Raw genomic sequence first — 15134 nt, 5'->3', positions numbered from 1 at the left:
AAATCCAAATTACTTGTTGAATATCCCTCTCCCTTACTTTGAGCATTTGCAAGTAAAGAAAGTATATTCCAAATATTGGAAAATATTTACATGTTCTCAGTATGATGGAGAACTTCTCCACTTTCCTTCCTGAGGGCTGTGGTTCAAAGACTGAAACAAGGCAGGGGAAAAAAGCTTCAACTCTATGGATGATGCAGAAAGTCTCTGCTGCCTTGACTAACGGATAGCTTAATTGTCCTGTGAATTCCTGCAGATGCCCACTGATGTAGGCAAGTTTGGCAAATGGACTTTTAAGATTCCCCAAGAAGAGAAGTGGTTTTCCAATATCTTTATACCCAAAACTGCACATTTCATAAACAAGGTTAAGTGTTCTTGCAGCTTTAGTTTTGCTTATGAGTAACCTAATATAACAATGATTTAATGAAAGAGGATTTCTTCCTTATTTCAGATTGCTAGTATTGGAATCTACGGCTCCTTTGGGAGACATGTCCCGCCCGCACCACATTGCATCAGTTGTTCCAAACCGGTATCCCCGCTGGTTCACCCTAAGTCACATCGAATCCCAGCAGTGTGAGCTGGCATCGACCATGCTAACAGCAGCCAAAGGTATATTGCTGTCAGTTATGTACTCAACTAAATGTATGCTTTTAATATTGGAATAAACAAATTATAAAACTTGTGTTTAGGAATCCAAATCGCAGTTTGACAGGAGCTTGAAATGGGAACAACAAACTGAACTGACTTAAACCTGTCACTTAATTTTCTAGCAAAGTGGTTAAACTAGCTAGATGGTAGCCAAATGGGCTTGATTTGAGGCTGATGAGAGCTTTTTGTTCTTCTGACACACGATATAGACTGTGAAACCCAGGAGTGGACAAATCACTTCTAAAATTCACAAATCAGGATGGCTTTTGGCCATGTACTACACTAACACCATCAGGCACTAGAGGAGTTTGTGCTGTCATGTATCTTTCATTCATGTGATTTTAATTATGGAAGGTTTATAAAAAAACCAAAAATGTGTGTAACTGAAACATCGTACTATTGCGTAGCAATGGCAGGCTCAATTATAATGCATCTCTGAATGTTTTGGGAGCTTGTTCTGTTTACACCTTGCAGGTGATGTTCAGAGGCTGGAAACAGTGTTAGAATCAATCCAGAAAAATATCCACTCCTCATCACACATCTTCAAACTCGCCCAGGATGCATTTAAAATAGCAACACTCATGGACAGCTTGCCAGACATCACTCTTCTGAAAGTTTCTCTGGAGTTGGGCCTTCAGGTATTTCCCTTGTTCATTATTACTACAGTAGAAGACAGGAATTTGACCCTGTGTTGGTGGGTACAGCTCTTTAAGTCACTGAGGACCATACCCTCTTTGGGCTCTGTCTGGAATTTTTAGATTCTGTTTTCTGATGTAAAGCGCAGTTGACTGGTAAACACAGAGCAAGGGTCTGCGCAGCCCCTTTGTGCCATTTGAGTGGAAGAGAGAGCTGGGAGCAGCTGGCTGCAGGGTGCTCCTCTGTTCAGGGGTGAGAGAGGACCAATGCAATGGGTTCAGGAGTATATGTAGGGATGGCTAGAGAGCAAAATTATTCTGCTTGCCAGAAATGCACTTTTGCAGATCTTTTGCATGGCCTTGAGGGGTTTCTTATCATTCCTCCCATCCTTCCCTTCCTTTCCCTCAAATGAGATTTGGTAGGTGCTTGTTGAATTACTAGAGAAAGCCAAGGCCAACCATAATGACCTGTTTCTAAGGCAGACTGTGCTAACAGCAGCCCTCTCACTTCCTTCATTAAATTCTGCACTCCACAAGCTGTGGGATGATCATCTGCATCAGACTCAGCTTGATGTGTACAAGAACCTCAGATCAGTTTTCAGGCTCTTAGGAGAGACCTTACAAGCTAAAAGGAGACAGCTAAGTTTTTAGATATCTGGAGTAATATTGCCTTACACTGATGAATCTTGGAGTTTACACAGTTAATTTCAACAAAAATAAATCTCTTCATCCCTCTTCAGGGAGTTCTTAAAAACAACAAAAAAACCCAACCAAACAAAAAAATGCAAAGATCAGAAAACCATTTATTACTTGGCTTCAGTTAGCAAAGCTCCAAAGACTTCTGTGGAAAGGATATTATCCCAGTTGCTTCTCATGCCAAAGAAAGGTACTATTTGCCTATTCTAGGCTTTTAGAAGCTAAAGTCTTTAATCAGAAAGCTGAGATTGTGTGCTTTGTTAGCCTTTCTTATTCCCAAGGTTGCTGTGGAAATCTGCTTCTTTTTTCACATCTTGGTATGTTTCTGCCTGAAATGTTTGTTTACTTGAGAGAGAAAGATCCTTATGATTGACTTAAATGTCACCTCAAGCATTCACCAAGTATCATTCAGTGGTAGCAGCACACTTTAGATATCACTGTGTTCATTGATACCCCTATGTGGATTATGGTGTCATCAGAATGTCTTCAGTAAGATCTAGTGAAAGAAATATCATGAACCTGTACTTTCTCCTAAATCCGGTGTTTGGAATAAACTGGTGTAGAACATGTCCGCTGTCTGCCCCAAGCTTCCTAAGGTGTTTTAAGAATCTTAAAGGTAGTTTGCTTTCCAGAAGGAAGATGCATAGCAGTTTTCTGGTAGTAACTCACAGCTGTATAGATTTCTACAGTAACATTTTTCCTGTAAAAGCCTTACAGTGTCAGCACTGTCTTCAGCGGCCTACAGATACTTTCCCCTCTCCTGCCCCCCGACCTAATGGCAATTAGATTGTCTATATTCGCTATCTAGTAACTGACTACTTATGACATTTATGTGCCCTATAAAACTCTGTTTCTCCCCTCACGTGGCAAACTGAACAGCAGTGTCCTCACAGGTATACTGTTCCGCCTCTCAGCTACAATGACAAGTTGGACTGGTTAGGCTGAGGAGATGATACCAACAATTTCACAACTCTGTCACTGGGATTTCTGTGACAGAAAAGTCTCTTATATTGTTCTAGATTTGGGAGTAATGTATGGACTCCTGGGTTCTTTCTCCGTATTTCCAATGGCAGCATGTGTTACGTGACTCAGCAGAGAGAAGGTATTTAAACTAGCTGTGGAAAGCGTGGCCAAATGGGCATGAACCATCTCAGGTGTATTCTGTCCTTCAGAACCTTACTAGCACAGATGCTGTAAGATCTGCAGGTACAGGAGGGGCTTCTATTCCTCCATTTGCCTGTTGTATGCTACATCAATGCAAGTAAGTATTACCACACACATGCAGACAGGCACTTCTGGCAGAACTGCTGAGCAAGTTAGTGCAGGTGATCACCTGATGCGTATTTGGCAAGTGGTGTCCTTTCCCTGAAAGCCTGTAAATAAGGAAACCTCTTTCCAATGTGCATGACAAAGAGGTTTCACGTTGGTGCAGGAGCTAACGGTTGGTTGGTCATTTCTTGCATTTCTTATGGGTAGTGAGATCTTCTGTTCCTCTAGAATAAGAAATTCTTATTAAAACAAAAAAATCCATCAGGACAAAGTCAAGGTTATTCTCTGTGGAAGAGAGCTTGGCTTTCAGATAAGCTATGTAATTCCCAGGAGCTTCTTGTAATTTTCAGACTTACTAACCTGTTGAGAAGCTCTCTTCAATTGATAGCACAGATCTTGGATAGAACTCCCTTTTAGGAAGAGTTGGCTCAAGAAGGTATTGAGCAGAAGTGAAACAGTTCTTTGGCTACATGGGCTACAGTATAAATTAACTTCAGCTCCTCCTTGGTCAAGACATCAATATATGCTTTATTTGAAATCCTTGGGGTTTTTTTATCATCAGTAAAGGGCTGTCTTAGTGCTCTCAGCTTGTCAGTTTAATCAAATGAAAGGAACCTAATTCCAGAATAGTTCAAGTCAAGAAATTTTTCCAGGTCAAGAAACTAGATATATTATTGTTTTTTGCTCTCAAGTTAGGACTGTCTACACTGGAGCTGCTATTATGCCCACTATGCATGCTGAAGGCTCTTGTGACTGATGATCCTTTTACAGACCACCATGGTGAGGGAAGTCATCAGAGAAGTAGTCATTCACGCCTTTTTTTTTTTTTTTTTTTTTTTAACCTCCTTCCCTCCTTCATCAGTAGCAGAATTCAGTCCATAACCCTGTATTTTCTCTTGGTTTCCCTCTACTTGGGGGAAGCTGAAAATTCATCTTGGATATTGGAAGTGTTAGCCTTCAATTTGTGTGTGCATCAATACAGGAATTCACCTAGACTCTTTCTCTTTGATTGAGAGAATAGGACAGATACTTGCACTCCAAAGCATTTTGACTTGGGGATGCCTGTTTTTCTTCCAGAAAGACTTCAAGCAAAGGCTGGTTCCATAATTTTTTAGCCATATTTTCATATTTAAAAATGTGTTAGGTTGCTCCTCACAGATCAATTTGCTTTCTCTCAAAATGCTGTTCTCCAATCTAGTACTTAAATTACTGTTTAGTTGAAATGATACCACGATGTCTGAGGCCAACAAAGCTGGCCTTATGCTGTACCTTTGGGTGATGTACAACCAGTCACCAAGCTCCCAAGGTGTGAATGTTTGGAGGCCAGCATGGAATCACTGATGGTTGTTTATAACCAGACTTCTTAAAAATCATCTGTGCATTTGTGCTCCTCAGCAGTCTTTCCATCTTCTTAATTATCCTATCTACAGCTTAGGACTAAAGGAGGTGGCAGGAGTAACAAATATGACAAAGGGCCACTTTGAAGTCACCTTTAGGATTGGGGGGGAATATGGGTTGAAAACACTCTTACAAATGCTGCTGACTCCAAGCTGTTTTGTGAGTGCATTTTATGAGTTAATATGTAAAGATCATCGCTGAAAGCTCTGATTGACCTATTATGCTCTTTGTTTAATTGCTACAAATAGTAATACCATAGTATCATCGCTGATATTGTAAGGGGAAAACTACTTACTTTCTTCATCTAGATGTCTGTGGGGTCTGTCCAGTTAGCTGAAACAAGCTTTCCATGCAACTTCCATGCAGTGTTTGTTTTACTGCATAAACATATTTGCCCACATTTTGAAAAACAACATAGGCAATAACTGCAAGTGATGTAAAATATGGGCACTGCAATCAGAGCTTAGTCCTTTTTCTATGATTCTGATGGTTTTACAATGGAACTTCTTTGCAGGGACTCCTTGTTCAGAGAGGGAAATCATCACTATGACTTACTAATAATATCTGGATATATCTGGAAGTGTGTATATATATATCTTTGCAGCATAAGCAGCCAGTCAAATCACAGTACACTCTAACTCCTGTCTGTATTGTTGAAGTCAATGAAAAAAAATGCAGATGGGGGAAAAATTAGATGGGTTAGTTTGCCCAACAAGAGTTGACACGTTTCCACTTTAAAGACTAACATACATAGAGGGAGGAGACACAATATAATTTAATTTGAATAATTGGTAATTGGTTGGGCTTTTTTGTTGTTTGGGGGGGGGCTTTTTTGGGGGGGGCGTTTCTTTTTTTTTCTTCTCCCCAAATAAAAGAGTTTCTCCTCTAGCCTTGAAGGACCCACAGTTGGAATTACTCTCTGTATGCTCTTCTAAGATAGCTGAGCAGTATTTGTCAAGTCTTTTGACATATCAGCTAAAAAGAGGTAACAGTAGAGAGGGCAAGAGGCTGCCATTTTGAACCTCAGTGTATTTGAGTAACTTAAATCCCTAATTGTTGGTATATTGTCTTGGTTTTGCAATAGGATTACTTTGTATTTTGTTTGTGTTGTTTTAATAGGTGATGCGGATGACGCTGTCAACACTGAATTGGCGACGGCGGGAAATGGTGAGGTGGTTGGTAACGTGTGCAACAGAAATAGGTATGTTCTGAGATGCTTCTCAAGGGCTCCTGCCTTTTCGTCAGCTAATCTTAGAGGGCTTGATCTTGTTTGTCAATACCCAGGCTCTGCAAATGTCTCCCTCTTTCTGTTCATCTATAAAAATCCTTTGGTTAGAAGATGTTAATTATGTCAATGATGAGTGGGGTTTTTGAGCATGTGATAGAATAGGCACAGGCCAAGTGAGACAATAGTTGAGTAATGCAGTGTGACTTCTTTTCCCTGCAAGGTAGGGACGTGCATAACCTCATGGGAAATACCCCAGATTTCCCCTTGTCCCCTCCATGTTGGGTTTGGGTTTGAGGCTGCAGCAGAGAAAAGGCTCATGGTTATGGGCTGTTACACTATGCTACAACTTTGCTTGCTCTGAAAGGTGAGGCTCCAAAAGACTAGTGAGAGCGCTATCTGGTCAGCTGTGGGGAAGAGGAACCAGAAAACAGGTGAATGAAATGCTGAGGATGCCTCCCACTGTGTGGCAGACAAGATCTTGTGAAGGGGTTCTCATTGCTTGTTGTTTGTTTTCTTGTTTTGTTTTTTTTAAGCCCCTGGGTAAATCCAAGCTTAGAGTGTAATACATCTTTGTTATGTGGCTATGACATTGTGCAGGCCTCTCATCTGCACTGGAAAGCAAACCAAACACTAATGCACCCATCCTTAACCACATAAGGTGAAAATAAGGTGGAAGCAGAACTAGCCTCATACTTAGAGGACAGCAGTGGGAGAATAGTGCACTCAGCAGGACATTATGTTCATTTCTGGGCTTTGCCATAAATTTCTTGTGTGTCTTGATGAGGTGTCCCTTAGCTTCTGTTTTCCAGTTTACCATCTGCAAGATGAGGATACAGAATCTGAAAGTGAAGATGAGGGCATTAAAAACTGTGTAGCTGTAAAAAAAAAAAAACAAAACCCAACAACAAAACAGCAGCTGTGGTAGTGAGGACAATATAAGTACTATGATAAGGGAGCAGTTTTAGTTGTCACTAAAGGTATTTTTTGAAAGTATGCTTCCCTGCTGTATTTACTCCTTTTTCATACATCTGAGTTGGACTGTATCACATAGATGCTTCTTCAGTTTCAGAACTTCAAAGGATTGCTGCTGCTTATTCTCTGGATTAGTTTATTCTTTGCTTTATGCTTAACTGGGAAATTAATGTTGTCAGTAGCATGGGAAAATACAGCTTGCTTTTGTATGCCCTCAGCCAGAAAATGGTTTGTGTCTGCAAATTTTCACGCAATGCTCTTGTTTCATTGCTTTTATATCTTTGCTAAGGTAATTATTTCTGAGGCTATCTTGCAGATATTAGTGCCTGGGTATTATTTTGTGCAGTTACATATTGGCAAATAAAATGCTGGTTTTAATACTGCTTTAAATTAGTTTACATATAATAATAGAAGTATCCCATAAAGAACCTTTAATGTCACGCAAAGTACTCTTGAGACTTAATCAAGTTGATAAAATAAGGAATCTGTTTATTTAAATGAAGATCTGGTATTTTCTGACTATGCTGAATTTTTGCATGAGTGAAGGGGTACACAGGAAACATCAGAGTCCTACAGAGAAAAGGACCTCTGGGTGTGGTTTAGGTGGGCTCACAGATGTGTGTAAACTGCCTCTAGCAATAATAAGACACTCTAGTTGGCTATAAGATTCAATTTATGGAACCCATTAGTCACTGTTTCCCCCTTCTTCCCCCCACCACACACACGTGCCAGGAATAAAGTGATACTAAGGAAAATATCCATTTCAGATAATATCCAGTAGTGCATATTGCTCAGAGTATTTCCCTAATAAGGATCTTGATATTCAGGAGCATATGAATTTGATACAAGATGTATCTGAAAAGCCTGTTGGGAGGGGGTGGGGGTTAGGATTTTTTAAATTTTTTTTTAAGGTGTGCTTAGTATTAAATGCCATGATGTTCTATTAAATGAGACATTTAGCATGCTTTCATATTCTTTTGTGCATGCACTGTACCTTGAGATGCACATTGAGAAAAGAAGTTAAAATTGCCTTTTAAGTGTTCAGTGTTAGGGCTGCTTTTGAGTGATGTGATGAGACCAAATGAGCCAGAACTTGTTATCCAAATTGTCTTAGATAACAAGTAAAACAGCTCAGTTGTCACACCAGGAGATTAAAGCTTATCTTGCAGGCTTTTTTGTTATTATCTGCATTTCGGTGATTGCTACAGAGTTTGCACAGTAGTCTGTTTTAATGTCCTTTTCCAGCCATGTTATCTGGTTTAGCCCTTCTTGCTGAAGCACGTCTCCTTGGATGTACTGGCAACCTCTTAGACTTTGAAAATGTAATCTTTTGCTGAACATTTGTATCTGCTAGGTTTTATCAGTTGTGGCTAATCCTTTCTTTCTCTCCCCAGGTGTTTATGCACTGGATAGTATCATGCAAAACTGGTTTACACTTTTCACTCCAACAGAAGCCACTAGTATTGTTGCTACAACAGTGATGTCCAACAGCACCATTGTCCGTCTGCATCTGGACTGCCATCAGCAGGAGAAGCTGGCTGGCAGTGCTAGGACGCTTGCTCTACAGTGTGCCATGAAGGATCCTCAAAACTGTGCCCTCTCTGCACTGACCTTATGTGAAAAGGATCACATAGCTTTTGAGACCGCTTACCAAATTGTTCTAGATGCTGCTACAACCGGCATGAGCTACTCGCAGCTTTTTACTATAGCACGATACATGGAGCACCGTGGTTACCCCATGCGGGCCTACAAGCTGGCCACTTTGGCCATGACGCATCTCAACCTGAGTTACAATCAGGACACACACCCTGCCATTAATGACGTTCTGTGGGCATGTGCGCTCAGCCACTCCCTTGGGAAAAATGAGCTAGCAGCTATAATACCTCTGGTGGTCAAAAGTGTCAAGTGTGCAACAGTACTGTCAGATATTTTGCGTAGGTGTACTTTGACCACTCCTGGCATGGTGGGACTTCATGGAAGGAGGAACTCTGGTAAGCTCATGTCACTGGATAAAGCCCCTTTAAGACAACTCTTGGATGCCACGATCGGAGCCTACATTAATACAACTCATTCGCGTCTCACTCACATCAGCCCGCGACACTATAGTGAGTTTATAGAGTTCCTCAGCAAGGCCCGAGAGACCTTCTTAATGGCTCATGATGGACACATCCAGTTTACACAGTTTATTGACAACCTAAAACAAATCTACAAAGGCAAAAAGAAACTGATGATGTTGGTTCGTGAGCGGTTTGGTTGATGAAAATGCGTGAAGGGGAGGGAGGGTGGTTTGTTTTTACTTGAGCCTGCCTTTGTATCCTTTTGAACTTAAAGAAACAGAGCCACACCGGTATTATATGTGTATAGTTATATTGAGTTTGCAAACTAAACTGTCATGTTGTGAAAGTTTGTGTGTTTAATTTTTTTTCATTTTTTCTGTTTTTTGTGAGAGAGAGATTAAAAAAGGTTTGTTTTACACTGAGTATATGTTGTCAAGTGGCAAAAGCCCACATTGCTCTCCTGTTCTTTCTGTATATGTTCACAGCCTCAAAAACAAACATATATTGCAATGGCTTTAAAAACCAAACAAAACACCTCCATCCTGTGATAAGTACCTCGAATGGATTCAGCTTTACTCCTTTGTAACTCATCCTTACATTTCAACATGTTTAAACAAACCAACAAATGAAATACTAATAGTTAAAAGGCTGACCACGTGGCTTTGCAGTGCTGTTCATCCAGAAGCATGGCACACAATGCTTGTGCATGTGGAAACTTAGCGACTGTCAACATACATTCTCAGGGATTTATCAAAAAAAATTTAAAAAAGAATGAGAGCATTTATTGTACTATATATATTATAGTATATGTCTGAATATTGAAAAAATATAACATTAATTTATAAAAAAAAAAAATCTATGTAATGCAAAATACTTGAAGCTGCAGTAGCTTGGTTTTAAAAAAAAAGAAAACCTATCCGAAGGACTAAAGTGCGCCTTGCTTCAGGGTTGGCTCAGGTGGTGAGCTATATGCTGGGCATCTATGCAGAGCCACCTTTTGGATTGCATGGTTGGACTGATACCTATTGGGGGAAATTTTATATATATATATTTATACAACCTGTGTATACATATATATGTATACACACATGCTTGTAACAGGCACTATAGTAAAGAGGGACAACAAAAAATACACAGCCAGAGCAGCAAGCCTTAGCATTAAGAATACAGTATGCCAGAACTGGGGTTTGTGCCTCCTCGCCTAGGAAACTTAAAGAAATATCCTTTTTGACACAAAACGCAAAATGATTGACATGATACATTATGCCTTTGCAGTGAGCTAATAATAAGCTAACCTTTGTGCACAAATATATATATTATATATATATTCTGCATAGGTATTTTGACTTTGTGCAGGACAGAAAGTTGTGTAGGTATGACTGTTCTACTTTTCCGTTTGTTTTTTTAAATATATTTTATTTTCTCTAGAATTACTCAAACAAAAACAGCCTTCTATCTTGCCTTGTCTTAATGCTTTAAAATAACCAAACTGGAGATCTAACTACCAAACTGTTCATTATATTATTAAATACCAACTTTGGTTACAATATAGTGTCTTTACTTTAGCTGATGGTTCTGTATCCTTGTGCTTTTTAAAGCAGTTTTTATGTTTTGGTGCAAAAGTTGTCCAGTGTCTCGTTCCCTTCATTAGAGAACATGCTAGAGGTATGTTTGTAGGTATTTTTGTTTAGAAAAACTATTTCATGCTCTCCATTTTATTTATTATAATAGGTAAAAAAGGTTGTACTTCATCACCCATGTAAACATGCTCATGAAGTTGAAAGTAATTAAGATTTGATACACTGATATCAATTTATTTATGTAACTAAATCACTGTTTTATAAACTTGTTAATGATCAACAATTTTTTTGTTTTGATTAAAATTAGTTTTTTGAAAGTTGATTCTGCCTCCTTTATGGTGTCTGTTACTGGAGTTGAATTGTGGATAGTTCATAGATCTTAAATGCCCAGCTTGCAACTTTGGTGCGTTATGGTGATAAGCAATATGACCACCAAGACCAGGAAAGAAATGTTTTGTTCCTCAAAAATCTGCTAATAATGGCAGTGTTCACAATTGCAACATCTCCTTTGCTGTTGGAAGACCTGGTGCGTCAGAGGGACCAAATGCTGCCTGTGATTGAAGATGTGTGGTCTATACAACAAACCGTAAGCCTTGACATACTGCCCTGGTGGGATGGAAGAGTGTGTGGGGGCATGTTCCCACTCAGTGGATTATTTGGGTGACAATGAGAGTTGAGATGTGCTGCAAATATATACAAGGACAGTTCTTGCTGTTCTTCAGCTTTTCTAAAGCATTTTGTATATTCTGAACTGGGCAGCTCACTCCATCCAGCATGGAGTTCCTGCTCACCAGCTGACAGCCAACATTTCTGCTTTTTTGGAGGCTTTGCTCTGTAAGATTTGTGTAATTATTCCAGCCCTCAGTGAATAACAATGGGATACGGCATGGTTGAAAATTGAAGAGGAGCTTTCTGCTTTACCAAGATCTTTAGCATCTTAGGTATATGACATCATATTTGACTACATGATCTGACCACCTTCACCTTCTTTTTTTAGTATCCTCAGCTGAAAAGAGAATTAGCATGCAGCAAGCAACTATCAGAGATGCCAGTGTACGCATGAATTCTGACAGTGAGATTTGTGTCACTGGAAGATGAAGGAGGAAAAGGTCTGAATCTTTCTACAACTTGTCATGTAAAATAGGAGTCTTTACCAAGCCTTGCTAACAGCTGAGTTGTCCTGACCTGGTAGTACAGACATTCTGTAGCTTCTGCAACTATCCCTTCCAAGTATTGAATCCTCATTATGTGTTTTCTTCATTACTTTGTCCTAGATTAATTTTCTGCTACAGATGTGCAGACATTGCGTGGGTGTTGGGTTTTTTTGCCTCTTACAAATAATTCAGTATTATGGATATTGTGGATTATGTAGATTGCAAAACTGAAGCCTATTTGAAGACAAAGGCTTTAGAATTAAATGTGGTCTTGATGTTTGCCACCTGCTTTTGACAAGCACAATGGCTTGTTCTTCTTTCAGAACTGATGAAAGTTTGACTTGTTTTCATGACTGATTGAAATCTCTTATGTGTCCTCAGTGGTGCTGTGCAGTGCAGTTCACACCATGTTAAAAGTCCTCATGGACCAACAGATGATTGCCCCATGTCTCTAGCAAACATGTCTAGATATGTACTGCTCTTGTTTTGTGGAGGTAGGAAGAGCCCAGGAAAGATTCCATGAAAAAAAGTCTGAGGGCTCTTTTGGTGAAAACTGATCAAATATTTCTAAAACAACAGATTGGAATTAATTTTGAAGCATAAGGAAGCCTAGTCAAAATACAATGTCTCAAATACCTTATCTTCTTTTCAGAGCCACATATTTGAGATATGCAACTGAACACCTCTGCTATCATTGTCACAACTCCTAATAATTGTCACAAACACTCCTTTAAATAAGAACTTTTTTTAAATCCAGGATTGCTGTTCAGTAGTGAAGGGAACTGAGCATGATTCTTTCATATCATAGGCTATCATTGAATCTTCATTCTTTTGGTGAGTTGAGTGAAATCCTGAAAGATGTGATATTACTTCTCTATTATGAGACTGTCTTGCAGCCCAAGAAACTGAGTTTTACCCATAAGTTTGTTTTCAGATTTACTTTATAGCCTATTGATTCTGCTAGAACAGAAGCCAACAGAGATTTTTCTTACCCAAATTACATTACCTTTGTTTAGTTTTTTGGTGTTTCAACACTTACTTCATTTCCACATCTGGTTTTCCCATTAGAGAAAACTGCTCAACTTTTCAGTATGAAAAAGAGAAAGGCACATATGGGAGACTCAGACTTTAGATACTAAGGTGCGACTGAAATCTAAGACAGCTTCCCTCGGAGTACTTTGTGTCGTATTCTCAAAATCTTTTGTTTTTAATGCTATGGCAGTGAAGCTAAACCTGGATTGCATGTACATGACAAAGACTTTATTAGATTGTTTGAGAGAAATTGCAGGTAATATTCTGAGGCTAGAGCTGCAACTAGAACACTGGGACTGTATATCACTGTGGTTGTCTAGTAGAACAGATGGAGCTCTTTCAAGACAGTGATTCTGCTAATATGTGCAATCAGTGCTTTGGATGACTGTGAAATGATTGCTGGAGGTGACATCGATATGACACACACCTCCTCTTAAGGGAATGTAAACCTCCAGGGTGGAATGCAGTGGATATGCAAGAAATCTGCTCCATAATAATTCCCTAAGCAACATCATAACCTGCAACCTTAGATGTTAGCAACACCAGGGGAGCTTGGTATGCTGACTAAGAGAAGCAACACGGAGGGTGGAGTGGAGTGGAGACACCGCGGCCAGGCTCTGTGATATCATCGCAGGGATAGGGAACTGGAACTACTGGAACAAGAATGGAAGGTGCCTGCATTGAATCCACTGAAGCAAGGAGGTGAAATAATGGGGGTTCTGTCAATGCTATTGTCTTACTTCTGATTTATATCATAAGTGCCCAGTTCTGGAGTAGTGACACGCTAAATCATGCTCTCTGGGTGAACTTTGCTCATTATAATCTCTTTATAATACCAAAACACACCTCCATCCCAAAAGCTACCTGCCTCCAAGGTGCGACCACCCCTCATTGAGCATGCGCTCTGAATTTTCTCTAGCATATACCTTTAAAGGTAAAGCAAGGAGATTTTATACCAATCATAATAAAGGTATGTATGACTAGAGTCACTCAAGCTCCACCTAAAAATAAGAAAATAATATAAAAGGGCTTAAGAGAGGAGGAATGCTAGGGAAGATATCATCGTAGACAAGTTGGGAGGAGATCACTGACTTCTGGGATCAGTCGACATGCTGAACCTCTCTTCCTCCCCATAGGGACGCCTATTGGGTAAGATTCAAACCCTCGGTCATACCGAGTGCTTCCCCAGGAAACTTAGAAATCTCTACAGAGTTTTTCCATAATTTAGTGTGCTTGTAGTCAACTGTATTATTATTTGCATGTGCTTTGCAGACAGTGTATTTATCACCGGCAATCCAAAAGAACCTGTACTGTTGCTTTAATAAACTGCGCTGCTCATTAATCTAGTTGTGCTAGTTCATTAACACAACCAAACTCCCTAAGTCTGGTAATTCTCGTGCGTTGAACGCAGCTAAGCCGAGAGTGCAGTATGCTATTAGTGCATCCGTCATCATGATAGTTCAGCATATTGAACGCGACCGGACTTATAGCGTTGAATTGGACATCACTCAGAATTTAAACCTAGCCGCCCCCAGCCCCTCTGACATCTGAGGATAAACTGGAATGCAAGGGGGTTTATTTTCTGCCAAACTTCTTTACGCTTTAATGCAACAATGACCAGTCAACAGTTTTTTGCGGTACAGATGAAATTCTGGAGGACTTTTTTTTTTTTTTTTATATATATATATAAAAAGGTAAAATTGGCTTCCTAGTATTTTTAAGTATAAAAGATACCAAGTGATTTGCATTAATAAATTTCTGTTCTATAGAAAACCCATATTCCATCATTTTCTTTGTATATCCATACAAAGTTTCATGCTGCAAGCTTTCAAAAATGTCTGTGAAAGTCACTTTTCAATAATGCTTTAGTGTTCTGTCAAATTAGATGGAGCTACAGTTTTCTTTCAGGTTCATCTAGTAGCAATTAAGTTTTTACATAAGTATGTATAAGTAATATAAGTGCATCAAAACTGGGGTGCAGCTTACATGGAAGGAAATTTTGCTTTGTGAGTTGTGCCATTTTAGATTTGTAGTTATATAGAGTGGATTTGCACTAGAAGTAAATTTCTTTCACTGAGACACCTTCAATTTGATTAAAATAGAGATTTTTACTGAAAAATCATCCAGCCTTCTATTTCTGATTTAAAAACAAAAATCCTGCTAATTCATTTACTTTTAATGCAGGATATAATTTGGAATAATAGCAATATAGCTGATTCTTTACAGAATTGGGAAGTATGATACCCTCAAGTATTGTTTTGCTCTGCAGTTCTGGCTAGGGACAAAGTATAAAGTGTTCATAAACAAACATTTTTCCCATCTTTTTAAGTGCTTGTCCCCTTGAAAGTATACTTTTTGCAAGGATAACTGGGGAAGGAAGGAGCACAAACCACAAATTGTTATGTCCAACCCTTACCTCATGACAATGCAACAGATATAGTAGAGATTTATGGGTATTTCAGCATGCT

The 15134-nt window shown here is 39.3% G+C and overlaps 1 protein-coding gene across 1 annotated transcript in view; it reads left to right on the top strand.

The window, feature by feature from the left end:
• The window catches only part of LOC121232866 (zinc finger SWIM domain-containing protein 6-like), a 153535-nt gene extending 142733 nt beyond the window's left edge, over positions 1–10802 (top strand). Inside the window, 4 exon segments of the mRNA XM_041121337.1 lie at positions 449–606; positions 1120–1283; positions 5763–5844; positions 8238–10802. Coding sequence (XP_040977271.1) covers positions 449–606; positions 1120–1283; positions 5763–5844; positions 8238–9100 — 1267 coding nt within the window. The 3' untranslated portion in view covers positions 9101–10802.
• Positions 10803–15134: the final 4332 nt, after the last annotated feature.

This window comes from Aquila chrysaetos, assembly GCF_900496995.4.
Source record: "Aquila chrysaetos chrysaetos chromosome W unlocalized genomic scaffold, bAquChr1.4 W_unloc_1, whole genome shotgun sequence".
Taxonomy (NCBI): Eukaryota; Metazoa; Chordata; class Aves; order Accipitriformes; family Accipitridae; genus Aquila; species Aquila chrysaetos.
Note: the sequence above shows the minus strand (reverse complement) of the source record. Positions and strands in the feature narration are given on the sequence as shown.